Source organism: Arvicanthis niloticus, chromosome 2, assembly GCF_011762505.2.
Source record: "Arvicanthis niloticus isolate mArvNil1 chromosome 2, mArvNil1.pat.X, whole genome shotgun sequence".
Classification (NCBI taxonomy): domain Eukaryota; kingdom Metazoa; phylum Chordata; class Mammalia; order Rodentia; family Muridae; genus Arvicanthis; species Arvicanthis niloticus.
Window position 1 is genome coordinate 110,484,454 of NC_047659.1, and position 19,635 is coordinate 110,504,088.

The 19,635-nt window shown below is 39.7% G+C and overlaps 1 protein-coding gene across 3 annotated transcripts in view; it reads right to left on the reverse strand.

Annotated features, from left to right (window-relative positions):
- The window catches only part of Sel1l2 (SEL1L2 adaptor subunit of SYVN1 ubiquitin ligase), a 124,885-nt gene that overhangs the window by 30,506 nt on the left and 74,744 nt on the right, over nt 1–19,635 (reverse strand). For all 3 annotated transcript variants that reach the window (XM_034495413.1, XM_034495411.1, XM_076929847.1), the window contains 7 exons: nt 18,198–18,300; nt 11,638–11,800; nt 4,310–4,363; nt 3,808–3,867; nt 3,640–3,721; nt 1,342–1,496; nt 635–691 (listed from right to left, as the gene is read on the reverse strand). In XM_034495413.1, the coding sequence (XP_034351304.1) occupies nt 635–691; nt 1,342–1,496; nt 3,640–3,721; nt 3,808–3,867; nt 4,310–4,363; nt 11,638–11,800; nt 18,198–18,247 (621 nt within the window). In that variant the 5' untranslated portion in view covers nt 18,248–18,300. The remainder of the gene's footprint in view (nt 1–634; nt 692–1,341; nt 1,497–3,639; nt 3,722–3,807; nt 3,868–4,309; nt 4,364–11,637; nt 11,801–18,197; nt 18,301–19,635) is intronic.

Consider the following 19,635-nt stretch of genomic DNA (forward strand, 5'->3'; position numbering starts at 1 on the left):
TCTGAGCAAGAACTTAGCCTGTGATGTTGGCATTTTACAGAGGAAGGTACTGTGTAGATTAAGTCTCTTTATTCTCTTTCCTCTGCTATGCATTTGGAGGGCAAATTAGGCTCCTAATGTCACCACAATAAGGTAAGATTAAGCACAATGATTAAATGTTTTACAATATTACAGAGATGCTTAACTTAAAATATAAGAAGCATTTCTGATCTAGCCAAATCTGGTGTGATCTAGACAAGTCAGGCCCTCAGACTGCTTAGCAGAAATTTTCTGTGGGTAGCTTCTGGAACTGACCTTTGGGGAAGATGAAAGTTCAAGGCCAGGGTGTGAGGGTGCTATCTGTGCTCAACTCCAGCCTGACAAATATAGAGGGTGGGGCATGTTCAGGGTCTGCACAGGCACGGGGTTCGTTGCCCTTCGAAAGTTACTTTGTGCTTGAAGACAGGTTAGGAAAATGCACCTGCTGGTGAATGCTGCTTTCCCTCAGCAGAGAGGATGCAGCTCTGACCAAAGCAGCAGTTGTTGGACTCCCCACAAAGTGCCCACCTCCCCCTCTTCCGTTTTCCCTTGGCCCTTTAGCTTCCCTCACCACTACTGTTCTCCTCTGTAGGACTGAAGTTTGGAATCGACTTACACTGTAATCTTGATCTAGACCTTTTCTCCCAATTAGATGTAATTGTCCAAGAGATACCTAGAAATGATTTTTGAAAATGGTTTTAGCAGCAATATTAGTTTAAATGAAATAGCATTTATTTGTTGATTTTACTATAGTGTATTGTTTTGGTCTGATGTTATTGGTTTGCTTTGGAAGAGGTGGGGAAAGATTCCAGTCTTATTTTACTGTATCTATTATTGGATGGTCAGTTGCTACTAGGCATATGGCTTCCTTAGTGGCAGAAAGCCACTGGCTAGTGTATGGTAACAACCGGACTCATAGATGAAGGGGCGGTGGTCTGTCTCACTAAGATCACATAAGTGCTGTCCTCTTCCCACTCCGGATCCTCAGGAGTTCACCCACTTTAACACCAACACCGGAGGTACTATTTCCCCATAATGAAAACCTAGGTTTTTAAAAAGTGAAATTTCCAGAAAAAAAATGCAACGCCATCCCCCCTCCCCCCATCACCATCATCTTGCTATCCTTATGGCAACTACCTCTTGACTAAGACCTCAAAGCTGCAGGTGGCAAGGGGACAAAACCAAAGTGGGACAGAGAGGAGACAGTGTCTCCTCCCCTTCACATTCAAGGGAGGGCACTGTCAATCCTCCTGGCACTCAGAAGGAGCCAGCTCTCTGGCAATTGGCATGTTCTAAGAATGCGGCCTTTTCTGTGTACATTACTTGTATCTGAACATCTCCTCTTTCTGCCAAAAACTTATAGTATTGGTATATGTCCCAATCCAAAATCTCACTGTTGGAACTCAGATTCTCAGGTCTCTCGGATAGCCTCACTTTTTCCACGGGGACACCTTCACTGTTTTCCAGTTTGTCAGCAACTGTGAATGGAAAACAAACCAGAAGATAGAATGCGCAGGCTGCAAGAAGTAACTGTCGACTTGGACTGTACAGGCATCTGGACTGCTGACGGGGAGGCTCCATGGGAAATGGAAATTTGCTGTGTTTATTTATTTGGATATTGAAAAAAAAAGGTGGGAGGAGGTCTGCACTTGCTTTTGAGACTCATATACATACATATCATCAGCATAGACTCTCATGAGGATATGGGCCAGGGGGCAAGAGCAGAGGTTTTAAAGGGACACCTGGTGATCCCTGCTGTGTTGACTTTTTTTCTGACATGGACATTGTAATGTAGGAACAAAGGCAGTTATTTCTTGTAGGTACAGTTATTTCTTGTAGGTACCAAGGATAAATACAAAGATGCAAGTACTTGAATACTCCTAATGAAACATACAGTTAGAAAAAAAAACAAGTAAAAAAAAGTTTAAAAAATGTAGAAAAGGAATATATATGTAACAATTCCACTACCATTAAACATACGATATGATCCTGTCATCAGTAGCCTCCAAAACTCAGAAGTAACTTTTCAAGCCCTTTCTCTTCCCAGATGTTTGGGATACAAGTGTAGATGTTATTCTGAAGGTAGAAATTAATGACCAGACCCACTTCTATCTTGAACTGTGTATTATCTCTCTGAGATAATACATTGCAAGATGCAATGAAACATACAACTCAGATGAGCCCCTAAGAATGCCCCATGCTCTGTTTTCGTAGACAAGAATTTCACAGTAGAACAATGACAGTTTGAACCATGGAGTGATCCCTCCTGTGTGTCTTCTATTTGTTTTGCTAGGATTTTTTTTTAATTTTCATATATTTCTTTTTTGAGATGGGATGTCTTCATTTCGATCTGGTTGGCTTCAACCTGAAGTGACTTCCTCTGATTCCCTGTCCCAAGTGCAGAAATTATAGACCCATACCACCATGCCCACACTAGGAACTTTCAACAAGCCATCCAACATTATATAGGTTAGACTTAGGGGAATTTGCTTAATATTTATTAGTTTAAGAAACAAACATTATAGCAGGGCATAGTGGTGCACACCTTTAATCCCTGCACTTAGGAAGCAGAGGTAGATGGATCTCTGTGAGTTTGAGTCCAGCCTGGTCTACATAGTGAGTTCCAGGGAAGCCAGAGCTACATAGTGAGACCCTGTCTTGGAAAAAGAGGAACAAATATTATAACAATAAATAAAACAGAAATGCTTAGAAATAAATATTAAAAAATAAAAGATGTGTGCAATCATTTAGAACTTTGTAAAAAATAATTAAGGTTGCCTAAATTATAGATTATATTAAAATTATGGTATTAATCAGATGTTAGTAATATATACCTTTACTATTTTCATAAATGTATGCCAACTGGTATTGATTTATGAGTGCAGGTGTATGTCTGTGCATGTGAACACGAGTGCAAGTGTGTGTGTGTGTACACCTCTGTGTATGCAGATGTGTGAGTATGGATGCTAGGAGTGAACTTTGGGTTTCTTCCTTCAAAGGGCTATTCATCTTGTCTTTTGATGCCAGGCCTGTGGCTGTCATAGAACTCACCTTGTAATTAGGCTAGCTACCCAGTAAGCCCAGGGATCAGCTTGTCTCTGCTCCCCCAGTGCTGAGATTACAAACATATTCCACCATTCCTTGATCTTTTTTTTTTTTTTTTTAATGTGGATTTAGGGCTTGAACTCATGTCTTCATGCTTGCACAACAAGCCCTTTAGCAACCAAGCCATATCCCATTCCCACCTGGTGTTAATCTTCTAAAAACTGATTGGTAAAAGCCTGTTTTATTTCTAATACTGGGGGATTAAACAAAACCCACATTTTTGTACGTGTTAGGCAAGTGCTCTCTATCACTGAGGTAAGCTTCAGGTCTGTTTATATTAATATGAATTCTGAGAGCTGTATATGGTGGCACACACCTTCAATCCCAGTACTTGGGAAGCAGAGGCAGGCAGATCTCTGTGAGTTTGATGCCAGCATGGTTTACACAGGGAGTTACAGGCTAGACAAAGCTATATACAAAGAGACCTTGTCTCAAAAAACAAAAGCAAAAACAAACAAAAAACATCAGACAAACAAACACCACTCTACCTCCAAAAGAATTATGAGAATTACTCACTATAATCTGCCACTTTCTTGTAATGATTTAGGGCAACTTCACAATTTTGGAGAACATTAATTCCTGACAAGTATCTGTACCCCTAGAAAGCAAGCATACATAGGTGTTAAAATTCAGAGAATGCTGTAGTTACATGTATTTTGGTCTAAGAATACTTAATTTACAAACCAAAATCATCTGGGACATCATGCTTCCTCCAGCACTTCCAAAGGTATAATATATCAGTGCCTAAGGTACAAGAAATACAATTACATTGGTTTCTTAACTTTGGAACTCAAGCCAAGCGCAGTTTTTGTTTTTGTTTTTTTTTGTTTTTTGTTTTTTGTTTTTTTTCATTCCTACCCAAGTAATGACCCAAGACCCACTCACTCCAAAGTATGTCCAAAGTATGTTTCCATTTTGGGGGGTTACCAGGGAGTAGAAAGTGGGATAAAGGCATGGTGGATGGTACATCACTTTTTTTTTTTTTCATCTTAAAATCCTATGAAGTAGATATTACATACTTTTTGGTATATGAGGCTTTAAGGATTTTGTGGCAGACTACTAAATTTCTGTTTAGTGGGTACTTTTAATACCACAGTACAGTGAGCCTCTTTAAGAATAGATTGTATCCAGTGTTCCTTTTAAGTAAATATTGTTCCAGGAAAAAAAAAAATAGTGTTGACTTTACCTTGGCTTGGTCGTATTCCATTCCTATTCCATAAGAAGATAAAAAGCCTAGTGCCTGAAGGGCAAAAGAAAGCACAAAACTGAATCAATCAATTTGTTTCATAATTGTTATCTATATATTTATTTTTGGATCTATTTATTTTATGTGTGTGATTGCTTTCTCTGCATCTATCTATGTGCACCCCCATGTGTGCCTGGTGCCCTCCGAGGTCAGAAAGAGGCCATTGGATCCTCTGAAACTGGAGTTAGAGATGGCTGTGAACCACCATGTGGGTGCTGGGAATCGAATCCTGGTCCTCTGTAAGAGCAACAAGTACTCCTAACTACTGAGCCATCTCTCCAACCAAAACAAATAATGTTTTGTTCTATATTGATAAGAGATATTTTATGTATGTTTTAAATAATAATTTATACTGTTGGCTTATTTATAATACTATAACAAAGTGTTTTTTGTTGCAGTTATGAGAATTTGGGAAATATTACAATATCAGGAGGATTATATAATATATGTGAATCTTTGATAATTCTTACTGTACTTTAGAATAAGGCTCAGTAATAAAACATTGAAGTCAGGCATGGTGGTGTTACATCTGTAAGCCCAGGAGGCTGAGGCAGGAGGCTCATGGCATCAGGCCATCTTGGGCTACATAGAAAGACTCTGTCTCAAGAACAAAAACAAACAACAACAAAACAAAAACAAAAATGTTATAAATGCATGGTTGATACATGTTTTCCTTTGTTGTAAATAGTTTCCTCTGATATGTTAATATTTTAAGCTTTCTATTTTTTTCCTTTGCTGTGTTATGGGACGAGAGCCCAGGGCCTCATATTTCCCTACCTGTAATTTGAGGATTTTCAGTCATAGTTCAAAAATGAAATAGGATTGATATAACAAGGTATTTAAGTCAAGATATTCCAAATAAAGAGGGAATGTCTGATCACAGAGCAAGATGGAGGTGTTGGGAGCCCCAGCCTCCATCCACCACAGACACAGTATGCCATCCAAAAGTTTTTATAGAAACCACAGAAACAAGTTAAATCAGTGCATCAGTGTGACGCACCAAGCCGGAAGTGCGATTCAAAGCCCACATCGGTAGCTCCCAGATGGTTTGACCTATGATTTTTCACATTCGTGATGGTGTGAAAGCAACATACGCTCTGTAGAAACTGTGTTTCAATCTGGATTTTGTCATTTCCTGGGCTGATGGCGTGGGATACTATACTCTCAGGATGCTGGGCAGCGGCAGCGAGCTGCAGTTCCCTGGCAAATGTGGTCACAATGGTGGTCCACTTTGTGATGCTTGTTTTGGTAAGCTATAGATAGTGTTTGGAAGGCGACTCAGACTTGAAGTGCGTTTCAGTTTTGTGATAATTTCAATTTTTATCAGCTCTTTCAGATTCCTTCCTTCCAGCAGCTGTCTGTGTGAGTCCTTCTTGGTTCTGATTGGGCCACTATGGTAGTAGTCTCTAGTCTCCTCTTGTCGGTTCCTTTTCTGTGATTACTGTTAGAACCTCTCATCAAGTTTCTAAGTATACAAGCTCATACTTAGTTTTTTTTTTTTCACAGAGTTTACAAAAATGCTGTCAAATGTCAAACATGCCAAGATGCAACAAGATCCAAAAACTTAATCACCTCAGAAAATGAGTAATTGTATCATTTTAAGGATACGGAACTTGGCTACTTCTTGTTTATTTATTTAATTGTGCCCATATATGTGCACATATGTGTATGTGGGGGCACATAGTTCCTCAGGCACCATCCTCTTTTTTGTTTATACTTTTGTTTTTTGAGGCAGAATCACTTCCTGGCCTGGAACTTAGTAGGCTAAGCTATAATGGGATGGCTGGCCGGCATCAGGGATTGCATACCGTCTTTGCCTCTCTAGTGTTGGAGTTACAGGTTCATGTCATTAGCCCTGGCCTTTTACGTGGGTCTGGAGCTAGAACCCAGATCCTCATCTTTACAGAGCAAACACTCCACTAGCTGAGCCATATCCCCAGTCCTGTGTTGCATCTGTGATTAGGAAGTTGGCTCTAGAATTTTTCCCTCAAAAGCACAGCAATTCTAATATATTCGTCTAACTTGTGTCCTTTACATAATCTTTTCATTGATAAAAGCCTCTGATCATGTAAATCTTCTTTCTTTAGGCTTAGGAAGCTTCCTTTTTACAGAAGGTGCACAGGAAACATTCCTTGCAAGTGTAACTCCTCTACATCTGGCAAATGTATTTGAAATGGCTCAATTGTCTCTTTTTAAGGACATCACTAGCCCATTTTAGATTAAAATTTTCTTGGAACTCCTGGCAACTCTTTACCCTGGTCAATTTAGAATCTGGCTCAGTTATGCTGAAACTTTGACAGTAAACAGCCGTACTGACTTTTAAAGTAAAGGTATCATCCGGGGGCCTCTGAGGGTGCACCATTTTGTGCAGAGTCCAGCAAACATGTTGGTCTGATCCTTTGGGAAAATCATGTAAACTGGTGAAGTTGTGACATGAAATTGGCGTTAAATGTTCACTCTGTGATGGGGAGGGGACATCTCTCTCTGTAAAGCTCACTGAGAATGCAAGGTCTGGAATATGGTGATACCAATGTGTGTGATCAAACCAGGGCCATTCTTTAGCAGGGGAATAACAATGAAAGGCTCTACACTCATCTCATTTCTATTATGTTTATGCTGCTCACAGCATGACCTGACAATAGCAGTTGAAAGACATCAAGGATGTCAGTCAGAGCAGTGTGCTGAGGGCTGTCTACACTGTCCTTTCCTTTATGCTTGGGTGTTGCCACCTAACAATGTCACGATCATAAGCTTTTAGTAATTCTTTTATTTTCCCCTTTCCTTTTTTTTTTTTTTTTTTTTTTTGAGATAAGGATAAAACAAGATGAATTGTAAAATGATTAAATCTTAATCCGAGAGAGAAACATATTGTGAGTTGAAAGAAGAGTGGTAACATCTGTGACACTTTAGCAGTTTTGAAGGTCAAATTCTGCATACTGGATTGCTCAGAAGACTGGAGGCAGAGTTTTGCTTATGCCATTTAGCACAGGGTTTACAGTGCCTTGATTTACTGTGAAGGTTTTAGAGTAATGGATATTTTATCGTATTTTAAGGTGAATTACTTGGGGGTAGGCAGCAACAATTAAAAAATTAAATATTCCTCTGTTTTCTTTTTCTAAGAAATTGTTAATGGAGGAAAAAGATTAAACAATTTCCCTCTAATTTATTGCACAAAGCCAGGGAGCTTTGTGATCATTACTTTTGGCTCAAACCACACGCCAAAGCAGAGTGTGAATGGGTTCTAATGAGTAACTCAGACACTATTAATATAAGGCCATTAACATCCAAAACACTCGACAGACTCCTAGAAGCATCAAAGTGATTACTGGATTGATACTAGAGATGGTCTTTTCAGCCGTTGCATGGTGCTAATGACTGTAGTCCTTCCAGGAAACACTTCAACGTTTCAAATTTGAGACAAATGAGGAAATGTGTGGAGTCCTTGCCATTGAGATATAATTATTTTCAAGTCACAAAACACGGTAAAATGTCACATCACTCATGTTTTTTTTTCTTTTATACATCTACTGTAGTCATTTTTATATTCCAGAAGGAATTGTCTTAAATCTGTAGTAAAATTGTTTTGAATTATATAGCCAACAAAGTGTACACATTTAAGTACAATAACTTTTTTTTTTTTTACATTTATGGGTGACCGTGTGTGTGTGTGTGTGTGTGTGTGTGTGTGTGTGTGTGTGTAGTGTGATAATATGCATGTGGCCTTCAGAAGACAACTCCTGGGAATCAATTGTAATCCTTTCATCCAGTGGGTGGGGAAATCAAACTCAGGTTTCAGATTACACAGACAAGCACCTGCTTGATCTGTTTTCATGGAGATGACTCTATACAGTTCTTAGCATCTGGAAGGCACTGAGTCTTTGTAGAGCATTGCAGTGTGCTGTCTTTACACTTAATCACTGTTGCTACCCTTTGAAGGATTGCCTTCTGTTATTTGGATTTTTAAAAATTTGAGTCTTTCTGAGATCTCTGACATTCCCACTTTGTCTTTCAGAATTTCTGGTTGTGTTCCTTTTTCCTGAGACATCATAAGTATTCATTATTCACTGTCTCTCTCTGGACATGCATACACACACATACACATACACTTTACATATTATATATGGCTCTGTCTATATATATATATATATATATATATATATATATATATATAACATCATATACAATAATATTATTATTTGATCACATTTTTCAGTTCTTTAGGTGAATTTCTGTGTGCTGTTGTCTTCCTAGCTTCCAGAACCATTGCTAACAACGCAGACAGTGTTCCTAGATCAGGCTAGCTCAAACAGCATGCCAACAAAGGTGCACCCGAGCAGCCCTATGAAAGAGTTATGTGGTCCCTGCAATCAGCTAGCCACCAAACTACTCATTGTTTGTGGCACAAAGTCTCTTCAACTGCATTTCTTTGTAAAATGAAACAAATGACAGCAGCAGCAACAACGAAGGCCAGAAAGAAAGCAACTCCAAGGGAAGGAACTACCACACTGACGAGGTTGATAGTTCTCGTTCTGCATCAAATCCAGATACAGTCCTGAAGAATTCCTGCTCCTCCATGTGCAAATAATGTTTCCCAGGCCATAAGGAGTTAGAACAAAGACAACAGGAGTCCAGGATGCCACAGAAGGTAGAAGTAGGCTTTAGTAGAGGACTTTACCAAACAATATTATAACTTGCTGTATTTTAACAGAATGACTGAAATTTGCATATCAGGTCAATGTTAACTTCTTTTAGGTTAAGTTTGTTCACACACATTCTCTCTTCTGGTCTTCTGTGAGACCAGACACACACATACTGGACAGATAACCCCATTTTTATATATGAGGAGATTAATATATATAAAAGAAGGACTGGCTGACCCAAAAGACAGAACTTTTGAAGTGAACATTGTCATACACCAGCATGCTTCCGATTTGCTAAGGACTCTTGCAGGTACTATTCACTTATTTCTTCCAGAAGCTTTGTGAAGCTTGCTTGTTATTTATCAGCCTCTTTCTTAGGTTTGGGAAAACTGAGGTTTTGAGACATAACTTCCTTAGGAATATCAAAAATGAACACAAGATGCAAAAGCAACTAGGGTGCAGAACCCAGAGCAACATATGATCAACATGGTCTGGGAACTCCCTGCTTTGCTACCTCACTGTGGCACCGTGCAGCCTGTGACTGCATTTCCTAGAGTTTCCCATCAGTGTCCACTTCTCTAAAAAGAGATGATCATGGCAGTTCACAGCCAGTGGTTACAGCTTAGAGCTGTCTCTTCTGCTACTAGGCTTGCCTTAGAAAATTGTCTTCTGACTAAAGCCAATGGCAAGCTCTTCAATCAGAGGGTAGTCTGGTTGAATTAATTTATGCATTGAGAATAAGAAAAGATTATGAAAATAAGGAAAGAAAGGTGGTATAAATGAGGGGGACATCCAGAGCTTTATAGTTTTGGTTAATCAAATTTTAGAGATTTAATAATTCTTATGTATGTATTACCATTCACAGATCTGTCTGTTGGGATATATATATATATATATATATATATATATATATATATATATATATGGAGAGAGAGGAGAGGGAGAGGAAGAGACAGAGAGAAAGACGTAGGATCCAATGTTTTATAATTATCTTAATGTTATAGGTACGATTTAGAGACATTGCCATATTCATCATGGGTATTTGGTTCAACTTCTTTTGGCTCAACTAATCATACAGATCCACAGGACCACCATGGACCTCAATGCCACCAGTCTTATTGGAAAGTGGGGGGGGGGGAAGACAAATGAACCACAGTGGCCCAGTGGGTAAGCATCGAGCCTTCTTTAGCAGTGTATGCAATCTTGTAGGAGCTGTCATCCCAGATCCCTCAGAAGGGGACTTCCCTATATGGGGAGGATGTGAAAACCTCTTTGGTGTAAATGCTTCATTCCCCATGTAATGACTCTACAAGTACAGACATAGCTTTCCCATCAAAAAATTTACCACCATCAGGTTCAATAGTTCATTATAGTTTCTCCCTCTTCAAAAGCAGTTTGCCAGTCAGAGGCCATTTCCATCATAAGTCATGCTAGGTAGAGACATAGCTAAAGTTTTATTCTTATCAGGTTACCTGGGAAACAGAATTAGAGTGTGAACCAAAGGTCAGATTCTAATGCAGAAGAAGGGGAAAGGGTTTTGTTCAATAAGTAGCTTATCCACTAGGCAAGCATAATAGTGTATTCAAACTTAATCTAACTCCATGCCTAGTTCCTCTACTATACTGGCTGATGACAAAAAAAGGTCTCAAACCTTTTAGGGAACTTTACTTTTGTCTTCATATGTTCTGAATTCTTATATATATATTTTTTTACTTTTTGTTAATGGCCATGAATTTTGTTGGTAAGATAGATAACATCCTCTTAATAAAACACTATAGTAACATTAAAGCACACCATAGCTGAGTATTAAGTAGCTGAAACAAAATGATGGGTGTGGTTGCATGGTGATTAGGACCGTCTCCCAAGAGAGCTTCACCAAGAGCAAGAAGCCAAATGAAAAACACATGGTGGCCCTTGTAACATCTGAACCAGGGGGACTGGCTCCTTAAGGCCTTTGTCTTTTTATCCTCTTCCCACCTCCCACCTCTCTCTTGCTAGGTAGCCAAAGAATGACCTCAAAGTCTGATCCTCCTGCTTCTGCCTCCCGAGTGCTGGGATTACAGTATGTCCCACCAAGCCCTGTTGTGTGAGGTGCTAGAGCTCACAATGGAGGCTCCGTTTCTTCCAGAAAAGCACTCCACCAACTGAGTTACATCCTGAGCCCCAGGGTTTTTGATTTTTCTATGAGATGTTTATTTCATTCTTGACATAAAGTAAAACACATCTATTAAAATAAAAAAAAATTCACTTAGCTTGTAAGAGATTTGAAATTGAAAGTCAGGAGAACATTACTAAGAATAGATTTTGTTCCACAATTCTTTGTAAAGACGGACATATTCTATATGTAGTTTAACAATATTTGGGTTCAGAGGTCTTATGTTAAAACATACACATGGATAGATGGGAGGATAGATTAGAGGGCAGCATTGCTCCTATGAACTAGAACAATTTATTCTTACCTCCTTCTTTCCTCCCACCTGGACATTATTTCAGTGCTTTCTGAGTGGCCATAGGTCTGGGTCCACGCAGTAGGACAGGAGTATTATTTCTTTTCCCCTTTCATATATTTGTCTGTGCTCACTGTGGATGTAGCTATTGAGAAAACTTTCATTGTCTTTCAAAACTCACATTTTGGGCTTTGTATGATCCTTCTTTAGCCAAGGACTCATATAGCTGGATAGCTGCCGATATGTTTTGCATGCCGAAACTTCCAAATAGCAAAGCGTCAGCCATTTTTTCCATAGCTTTCAAATTTCCCATGTCAGCTGCTCTGGTGAAGAGTGTGTAGGCTCTGTTTTGAGAATGTAAAGTAAGGAAGTTGATTGTCAAAAATGAAAATTTCTGCTCCCTGCATTCTAGCAGGTAAACTGTAGTTGTCATTCTTAGTAATGATGCAGCTTTGGTGAAACCCATTACATCTCCAAACCAATAATTTTTTCACTTCTATGTCAGTTGAAGATTTAAATTTCAAATATATCTGAGAAATTATGAAGCCACTAAAAAGGAGATATTTAAGAAATATGTACTATGTGTCCAGACTATATGTCAATTCGAGTGAGAATTTAAAGATATCCTATAGTGATCTCTTCCATTATTAATAGTTATTTGTTTTATAAAATGAATTCCAAAAGATACAAGAATTATTGTAATTGAAATATCTCATCTAGGAAGCTTATTCAAAAGGATGCTGATAAATTTATATTCTAAAATAATCTTCAAAAGCAGAACTAATTCCTCAACATAGCAACACCAGACTGTTTAGAAAAATAACAATACAAACAAACCTTTAATAGGTGGGGGCTTTAGACTCTAAGTGCATGGATTCAAGTCATGCTCCAATACTGGTTGGAAAACTTCAAACTAACTTCTCTGTGCCTCCTTTTGGCCACAACACTGGGATGGTTATAGCACCTACTTGATAAGGCTGCTTTGAGATCATCCTCGTGGCATGCTTGGCGTAGTGCCTCCTTTTGCTCTCACTGTTAGGATGATCATTGACCAAAACTTTAGAGCATAATAATTGTTCTGTAACTAGGTAGCAAGTGATGTGAAATTTTAGTGGTTAAAACATAGGATTGCTTTACACTGCATTTCCTGTTAGAAGTCACATGATCTGTATTACCAGTAGTGGCAGAAAGTCTAACAAGGCTCACATGTGTTAGAGATTTGTTCTTACTTTCATAACAATTTTTTTTTGGTAGTGGCAAGACCAAAAAGCATTAATCATAATTTATAATCTTGGCTCAAATATAAGAACACACACACAGAGAGAGAGAGAGAGAGCGAGAGAGAGAGCGAGAGAGAGAGCGAGCGAGAGAGAGAAAAGAAGAAGAAGAAGAAGAAGAAGAAGAAGAAGAAGAAGAAGAGAAGAGAGCAGTCTTTGATTCCAATTTAAAACAACCAAAAGACTTAATTTTATACACAGCCTATACTGCTGCTAAGAGATGTTTCCAGTTGGCAAAAACTTGAGTAGATTAGGCTAAGGAAAATGAGCCCCAGGCAGAGAAACATCCAGTTAGGCATTTGAGTTCCACTGGAACAAACTGGAAGCCAGAATGCCAAGCATTCAATCAATCGTAGTGAGTGAAAGGTAACTTGAGATTCTGAAAAGCAAAAATTTGGGAGAGAGGTCTCCAAGGTCAATGTGATGACGTAATCTTGATTTTCAACTTGCTAGATTTAGAATCACCATGGAAACATATCTCTGCATGTTTCTGTTGATACCATTTTCAGAAAGGTTTAACTAAACGGTGAAGCCCCATCCTGTTTTAGACTGTGGGTGGTAACATCCCACAGGCTAGGGTTCTGGATGGAAAAAAAAAAAAAAAAGGACAGCAAGTTGAACATCAATCAGCGTTCATCTCTTTGCCTCCTGACTGTGAACACATTGTGGCCAGTTGTCTCATGGTCCTGCTGTCTGACTTCCCTGCCGTGTTGCGACCTCAAGCTGTGACGCCAAGTAAAAGTCTTCTTCAAGTTGCTTTGTCAGATATTTTGTCATAGAGATGAATAAAGTAACTGATACAGAAAACACGTTTCGATCTCTGAGGCCATTGACATAATAAACCTGACTATGCAGCTTATGGTCTTTTAGAACTGGTTTGTGGAAGGAGTGTGGAAGAGTTTAGAAATGTGTGCTAGAGAAATCCAATAAGCTGAGCTTGCTGGGCCATCTGGGAGGGAGTGTGAAAGACCAGGATGCTGAGTGCATTTTGTTATACATTAGAGAGCATTCATGTTATATTTTGGCTTTGTTTTGCTCATGTTTCTTACTTAGATGACAATGAATTAAAAATAATGATAAACTAGTTAGTTTGCTTGATAAAATTTTATGTCAAGATAGCATCTAGGCTGCGGTACTGCTACTTCTTGGTGCTCTTAGATGGACAGTGAGAGAGAAAGCAGAGAAATACGAAAAGCAAGAAGCTTGGTGAGGAAAAGATTGGGAGCAAAAGAATTGTGAACCAAGAAGGATTAGACAAAGCATTTGAAAGGATTAAAGAGATTGTTATTATTAGAAAGCTCACACTTTTCACTGGGATAATAAAATAGTTCTCTGAGGGCAATAATGGGTCTAATTTATGGAAGCATAAATTCACTTGGGTGGAGCGAGCATAGGCTGGATCAACAGGTGTGTATTGTTAAGCTTGATGAACTGAGTTCAGTGCGCAAGACCCACATTCACAGCATTTCCACATGGTGGAAAGAGAGAACTGACCTCTGCATTTGTGACTATACACACAATAAATAAAAATGTAATGAAATTTGTGATTAATAAATGAGAGCACGTGAAGCGAGAACGTCATTAAAGGGATTCTTTGCTAGAAAATGACTACCAATGGTAGTGTTTCGCTTGGGGGGGGGGGGGCAGCACACAAAAGCTGCTCCGTGTTCCAAGAGGACCAGCCCGTATCTCAAACCAGCAGCAGAACTTGGTAGTGTTGCTCATGTAACACTCGTTTTGCAGGCATAAAAGATGAAAGAGGGAAGGAATCATGGAGGGTTTCCTAAGGCTGGGGACTGAGGCTGGGCAACGTGTTGCAGAGTCAGATTCCTTATAAGGAAGCTAAGAGGTCAACGAATGAAGCTGGGTAGATAAAGCCTGTACTGCCCTGGAGACCTCAGGATATAGGAGATGCTATGAATGTGGAATGTCCACTGGGGAAAGCTGGCATGAAGTACAGCCAACTCAAAGGAGTTCCTCTGCTCAGGTGGCAAGGCTGGAAAGGGGGGACTGCCCAATCCCTCTGAGCTCACATCTCTCAACCACAATCCCTGAATGCTGGATGGAACACTGGATGCAGGATTTGTTGCTTGCTCCGTTGGGTGTCAGCTTTGCTTTGATCTGAGTTTTTTCATGAGATGCCTCCATTTCTCTCTCTTGGAATAAAGTATTTATACCACGCTATTGTATATTGTGAACATGCAGTTTGGTTTTTGTGTTTTATAGTGGCTCGTGGCTAAGAGTTTTTGTTGAGTTTCAGACGAGACTGGAGTTTGGTCTTTTGAGCAGTTAATGACTTTGGAGAATTGTAACAATGAGTTAAATGAAATTTTCATTATGAGATGAACATGAGACTTTAGGGAGCAGGGGTGGAACGTTATACTTTTAAATGGGACCTCATGAAACTGATAAGGCAAAGGATACTGTCAATAGGGCAAAAGGGCAGCCTACAGAATGGGAAAAGATCTTCACCAACCCTACATCTGACAGAGGGCTAGTATCCAAAATATACAAGGAACTCAAGAAATTAGATACCAACTAACCAAATAAGCCAATTAAAAATAGGGTGCAGAGCTAAACAAAGAATTCACAACAGAGGAATCTCAAATGGCTGAGAAGCATTTAAAGAAATCTTCAATATCTTTAGTCATCAGGGAAATTCGAATTAAAACAATTCTGAGATTCCACCTTACACCTCTCAGAATGGCTAGGATCAAAAACTCAAGTGACAGCTCATGCTGGTGCGAATGTGAAATGAGGGGAACATTCCTCCATTGCTGGTGGGAGTGCAAACTTGTACAATCACTCTGGAATATCTCAGAAAATTGGGAATAGTTCTATCTCAAGACCCAGCTACACCACTCCTGGGAATATACCCAAAAGATACTTGAAGATCCCACAAGGATACTCCCTCAACTATGTACATAGCAGCTTTATTTGTAACAGCCAGAAACTGGAAACAACTGAAAAAAACAACTGAAAAAACAACTGAAAAAACAACTGAAAAATGGGTAAAGAGAATTTGATTCATTTATGCAGTGGAATACCACTCAGCTATTAAAAACCAAGGACATCATGAAATTTTCAGGCAAATGCATGAATTATCATCCTGACTGAGGTAACCTAGATGCAAAAGGACATGAATGGTATGTACTCACTGATAAGTGGATATCAGTCACACAGTACAGGATAACCATGCTACCATCCAGAGACCCAAAGAAGCTGAGTAACAAGGAATATCCAAGGAAGGATGCTTGAATCTCATTCAGAAGGGGAAATAAAATAGTCATCAGAGATTGATAGAGGAAGAGAACTGGGTGAGAGAAGGGATGGAGAGAGGAAAGGGGTGTCGGGAGAGCAGGGGAGTAAGGCAGGGAGAGTGAATGGTAATCAGTGGTGAGTGGGGATTGGGGAACATCTCCAGGTTGTGCCAGAGACCTGAGATGAGGGAGGCTCCAGGAAGTCTGTGAGAGTGACTGTAGCTTAGACACCTAGTAGTGGGGTGTAGGAGGAGCTAAGGTGGGAGAAGTAAAGAGAGGAAAAGGAGGAATGAGGCGAGGAAGAGGAGAAGGAAGAGGAGGTTCTAAGGGGAGATGGAGAATGAGAGAGGGGAACCATGGAGGCTGATGTCCACTTGTCTGTAGCAGTCAAAGGTAGTTGGTATATCTAGGTTGGGCATTGGGTTACACCACTGATTGGCAGAGCCATCTCCCATGCTGGCATCTTGTGGGTGGCAGAGCTGGTGTCTCTGGTTAGACATTTCTAGCTGTGGCACCCAAGTGGCCTCTGGCCACGTGGTTGAGCTAGGCAGAGCCACCGCATCCTAGACAGTTGGCTTCACCCATGGGCTATTTTTAAATAATTACTACAACAGTGGGGGATATGGAGACTGAAGTGGCCATCTCCTGTAGCCAAGTAGGACTCCTACTGGAGAGATAAGGACAGCAATCCACCCACAAACTCTTTGACCCCAAATTGGTCCTGCTAATAAGAAGTGCAGGGACAAAGATGGAGCAGAGACTGAGGGAACAGCCAACCAGTGACTGCCCCAACTTAAGACCCATCATTCCATGAACAAGAACCAATCCCAGACACGATTAATAATACTATGTTATGTTTACAGATAGAAGCTTAGTATAACTCCTCTGAGAGGCTCCACCTAGCAACTGACCAAAATAGATGCAGAAACCCACAGCCAGATTTTAGATGGAGTTCAGGAAGTCTTATGGAAGAGTTGGGAGAAAGATTGAGGGAATCAAAGAGGAGAGGGATTCCACAAGAAGACCAACAGAGTCAACTAACCTGCATGTATGGGGGCTCCCAGAGACTGAACCACCAACCAAAGAGTATACATGGACTGGACCTAGGTGCCCCCGCACATATGTAGCTTGGCCTTCATGCGGGTCACCCAACAACTGGAGTAGGGGCTTACCCTGACTCTCTGTGGATCCTGTTCTCCTAACTGGGGTGCCTTGTCTGGCCTCAGTGGGAGAGGATGTGTCTACTCCTACAGTGACTTTAGGTTCTAGGGTGGGTTGGTACTTAGAGGGGGACTGTCTTGGAGAGACTCAGACTGGGAGAGAGGCCCTGTGAGGTGGAATAGGGAGGAGAGGGGGGGCCGTGATCAGGATATAAAGTGAATAAGTAAATTATTAATGGGGAAAGTGCTCTCTCTCTCTCTCTCTCTCTCTCTCTCTCTCTCTCTCTCTCTCATATTGTATATGTATATGTACATAAACATCTGTGCATATTGAGACCAGATGTTGACCTTGGATATCTTCTTTTGTTTATCCTCCACAATATTCTTTTGATTCAAGGTCTCTTGCTGGGCTCTTAGAAACACTTAGCTAGACAGATAGCAAAGAACCTTGGGGATTTTCTTGTCCCCACCTCCAGTGCTAGGGTGACAGGTGACACCATGCCTGGCTTTTATATACGTGCTCTGGATTCAAACTCAGATTCTTGTGTTCAAGTGGCAGGCATTCCAGGGACTGTCATCTTCTAAGCCTCCCTGCCAGTGCTTTATCCATAAAAGTGAAGTACCACTCACCTCAAAAGACTCCTCTTGAACAAAACAGCATCATATATATAAAAGTGCCTTGAAAGCCATGGGCCTATGCAAATACTCAGGGAGAAAGCATGCTAAAACATCAATCATTTTATTTCATCTGAAATTTATCATAAATTAGAATAAAACAGATTTTGCTGAATGGCCCTATCAGTGACTCGTCTGAATTTTGCTTCATGGGAAGGGACTCCAATCTCATATACAATCCTTTTGCTTGTTAAGACTAACAATTCTGAGAATCTTTAAATAATCATGGAATCCTTCTGAAAGCAAAAGCTGATGAACAAGATAAGCATATCTATATATCTATATCTATTGTTTCAATAATAAACTAGATTTTCAGATTGTCTTCTTTTCACTTGGAAATTAACTTGGCTGAAGGCACCAGATACTTACTCTGTTCTTTGTTTTTGGCTTTTAGACTCCTGGAGAATCTTGTTGCCCATTTTAAATAACTCATCTCCTTTATCTGTGATACTTTTCTTGGCTGGCTTTTTGACTATATAGGGACAAAAACAAACAAACAAAAAACAATGTTATTTCTGTTTTTAAATTTTAAGAAACATTGTGCTGACGCTGTGCTAGCATTTTGTTTTGAATTTTGCTACTTATTTATTTATTACTTTTTAAAGTATTTGCATTTCAAGTAGAATGTTTGGTACTATTCCTGGCTCAGGGGCCTGGAAGGTAGAGGAAAGCGATGTTCCCAATCGAAGGAGAGGCGTTCTCAGCCTAAGAAAATGATCTGGGTTGCTGTAAGCAGAAGGTGAGGGGGCTCCTGGTACACCCTGGACAGAGGTAGGATCTTAGGCTCTGTGTTCTAGCCCTGGCTGTCAACGCCTCTCTTATCAGTGTCACTTGGTCCATGTACTTAGAGCCCTGAGGTTCCACAAGGACATGGGCAGCAGGTATCTCCAGGATGACCACAATAGGCATAGGAGCTGAAGAGGCAATCTTCTTGAAAAGTTTTCTCTGTGTAAATGCATCTGCCATTTCTTAAAACATGCTTGAGAAGAGGAAGAATACATGAACTATCAATAATAACTTGCCTAGTTTAGGTGGGGACTTGGCATCAATTTTATGAGACTCAAGAAAAAAAGGAACAATATTTTTCTAACATTCATGTAACACTAAAATTTTTTTTATAAACACTATTACTTGGTTTCTTGATAAGGAAAACTAATTAGTCAGACTCCTAATTCTCCACCCTTCAACTCTCTTCTCTCTCTCCCCTGTCTGTCTGTCTGTCTGTCTGTCTGTCTGTCTCTGTGTGAGCTCTCTCTCCCTCTGCCTCCAAGTCTACTACAGCACACAGTGGAACCTGATTAGGAAAATAGAGCCTGAAGCCTTTTCAAAGGAAAGGCATTTGTGACTTGAAGCCTCATTAACAAGATCACAATGAACTTTAAGTGGCTCTTTTCTTCTCCCAGACAAGATAACAAGAGTTGTCTATTTAGAAAAAAAAAATAGAAAAAAAAAACCCCAAAAAGTAAATTTAACATTATTTTGAATGCTTCAAGTTATTCAATCAATTCAGAAACACCAGACATTTTAGCATCTAATTTCTGCTTTGAGTTATATCTTATCTATACTCATGATTAAAAGGACAAAAAATAATTAGGTCAAAAACTGACTAATATGTGGAATAGCAATTGTTGACATTAGCATGCTTTCAAAGCATGAACATGAACATACATTCTGGAAGATTGGCTATATTCCTCCCCGGGGGCTGTTGCTTTTATTATTATTATTTTGCTCTCCCAAACATATTGAACTACATATTTTTCTTACTATAGTAGGATTCAATTTCCAGATAAAATTATCTTGTTGATGC